General features: G+C 42.1%; 1 protein-coding gene across 1 annotated transcript; it reads right to left on the bottom strand.

Moving 5' to 3' along the window:
• Positions 1-264: 264 nt before the first annotated feature.
• On the bottom strand, positions 265-1,529 carry LOC147867385 (histone deacetylase-like protein). Its single transcript, XM_087315684.1, has 3 exons — positions 1,277-1,529; positions 958-1,105; positions 265-873 (listed from the first exon to the last, which is right to left on the bottom strand). The coding sequence occupies exons 1-3, from the start codon at positions 1,527-1,529 to the stop codon at positions 696-698; spliced, it is 579 nt and encodes a 192-aa protein (XP_087171810.1). The 3' UTR covers positions 265-695.
• Between the last annotated feature and the right edge of the window lie 1,350 nt (positions 1,530-2,879).

Raw genomic sequence — 2,879 nt, 5'->3', positions numbered from 1 at the left:
GTTTTTAGCTTTATTCCTTGAAAAGTTGAAAATTTGAGTGTACAACCGCCAATGATTTAGTAGATCTCGACCCATTTTGGTACGAGTTTTGAAAACTCGTTAAATAGTTAAACTTAAAAACTCTTAACTAATTTAAGTAGTTAAGTGAGTTGAAATAAAGATCAATCACAATACTGCACATAGTTTTAAGAGATAACCAGCATGCAGAAACTCAACACGTGCTTCTCTAAAGCAGTACCACCAGATTGCACGCATACAAGAAAGGGTCGATCAAAAAACTCTTGTCTCCCATTCTTAATCCCTAAGCCTCAATATTGTTTGCATATTCTGTTCTAATAATCAAGCACAAACAAGTGCATTTACATTACAAATATGCGAAATAGAAATCCTTTGTATCATTATGGTGGACTGCAATAACTTCTTCCACAAACGGCTGTAACTATATCTGCATACTAATAATACATTGAATATCTACTTCGTGAAACACATTGATTTCATATCACCAAACCAAACCAAGTCTCACTCAAATCAACAGAGTTTTCCCATGCTATACACATGAATGATGTTTGTTGGTTGTTGATACATGCCATCTATACATAAGACTTCAAACCTACATGCACTGTTTTGAACTATATGGAAACAGTAAAGAGCATACAAATATAAACTGCCTGCGTCACAATTTGGCTGCTGCTGCATCACCCTTGGATCTGTATGATGGTGGTGGTGGTGGTGGTGGTGGTGGAGTCTGATGTGCGTGCTGGAGGCTCTTCTCCAAACTTCATACGGTAGAGCTTCTCAAATGCCGGACGCAGCTCTGGCATCACTTGCGCATCCAAGTACGCATCACACTTGAAACACCACGCAGACAAATCTCTACAAAGATAGTACGTTCAGATGAATTGCTTTGCTAGATGCAACAAGATTAACATGAAAGAGGTGGGTGATTCCCCTCCTAACCTAAAACTCATTGCAACGGGATGATCCATGACCTGCGAATGCTCCAACATATGCTTATTAATGTAACGGCCACAGAGAGCATCTTGACAGCTCAAGCACGTCCAGTTCTCTGAAAGATCGGAGCATCTAGCAGCGATGAAACAAAGCCCTTGTTAGTAATGTGTGAGAGTTGGGGCAACATCAACAGCGTCTATTCTATTCTATGCATGCACGACCTCCAACTGAGGCCGAAAACACGCATCTAGCTCTAGCGTGGAGGGTTAGAAGAGATCGATCAACATAAAGTTAGCACTGAGCGGAAGAGGACAGAAAGAGGAACCTGATGCAAGCAGAGTCAAGTGCAGGAAAGGGAGGGAGAGGGGAGGAGAAGTGAGGAAGGTGTGGACAGCTGCTGAGAGCCTCAACCCACCCTGCCTCCTGCCCCCTCGCCTCACTCTCTGCCGATGCCGAGGATGATGATGATGATGATGATGATGATGATGATGCCATAGCCATACTTTCGCTCGCTCGCTCCTCTCTCTCTTCTTCTTTCTTCTTTCTTCTTCTTCTTTTGGTGAGTAACCCACCCACATCTATCTGCTTGCTGTCTCGCCCATATATATACATATTACATATACATACATATACACACACACATATGTACATATATGTCCACGTATCACCGATCTTGCCGTTTCGCGTCTTAGCTTCAGTTTCTAAGTTAGTTCAAAAATTGTAAAGGTTGCCTAAAGTGGCAAAATTAGCCTTCACAAGGTTGTTCCACAAATTGTTCAAGACAATATTCGAGAAAGTGTCAACTCATTTAACCATTTAAACCAGTAACCACTCTGCGGATAAAGCCCCAAACCAAAGCACATATTTTTGTTTTGAAAGACCCGAAAAGCAATGGTTGAGCCTGATTAGATAAGAGTACGTGACCTGACTTTTTGAATCAATTTGAATTGAAAGGTGGTAAAGTGGCACAAATCGATTAATTGAGGGAAGCATAAAGGCTTTAAGCAGCAACAAAGAGGGGCAAAGCAATGCTCTAACCTGCCGCTTTTTTCATAAGATTGTGACGGTATGGAAGTATGGAGATCTAGAAAGAAATTGGTAGATTAGTAATTAGTCTTGGCCAACAACCTAACACACACGCATGCACGATGAAAGCCCTCGACCTACGCATGTGTCGGTGTCGTGTGAATCTTCACACACTATGTAAAAAAATAATAATGAAATAATTATTATAGATTAGATTAGTAGCTTACTATAGAAAGATGGATATACTCAAGAGCTTCAAAATGTATTTTACTATATACAAAATGGAGAAATACATATCAAGTTATGTGAAAATAAACTTTGGTAAGCAAAACCGGAACCGGCAAGCAAACCGGAACCGGAACCGGCCGGCAAGCAAAACCAGAACTGGCCGGTAAGCAAAACTGGAACCAGTATGCAAACTGGAAATCGGCTGGTAAGAAAAACCGGAACCGGAACCGGCAAGCAAACCGGAACCGGAAACCGGCCGGTAAGCGAAACCGGAATCGAAACGGTATGCAAACCGAAAACCGGCCGGTAAGCAAAACCGAAACCGGAATCGGTATGCAAACCAGAAACCGGTCGGTAAGCAAAACCGGAACCGGCCGGCAACCAAAACCAAAACCAAAACCGGCCGGCAAGCAAAATTGGAACCGGAACCGGCCGGCAAGCAAAATGGAACCGGCTACGGACGAAAGATTGGATCATGCATCAAACTAAAGTAAAGTGAAGAGAACTAAAGTAAAGGCCATGTGGACGCAAGCAACTAAAGTTGGAGTGCATGCAAAAAGTAAAGGTCATGTGGACGGTCACATGCTACTAAAAGAAAAAGCCATGCAACTAAAAATAGATGCAACTAAAAGAAAAAGCTAGGCAACTAAAAGTAGAGGCCATGCAACAAAAAG

This window comes from Azolla caroliniana, unplaced genomic scaffold (assembly GCF_043228905.1).
Source record: "Azolla caroliniana isolate FFs.n. ecotype wild unplaced genomic scaffold, voAzoCaro1.0.p SCAF_2, whole genome shotgun sequence".
NCBI classification, from domain to species: domain Eukaryota; kingdom Viridiplantae; phylum Streptophyta; class Polypodiopsida; order Salviniales; family Salviniaceae; genus Azolla; species Azolla caroliniana.
The sequence above is the reverse complement of the archived record's forward strand: the minus strand, read 5'-3'. Positions and strand labels throughout refer to the sequence as shown.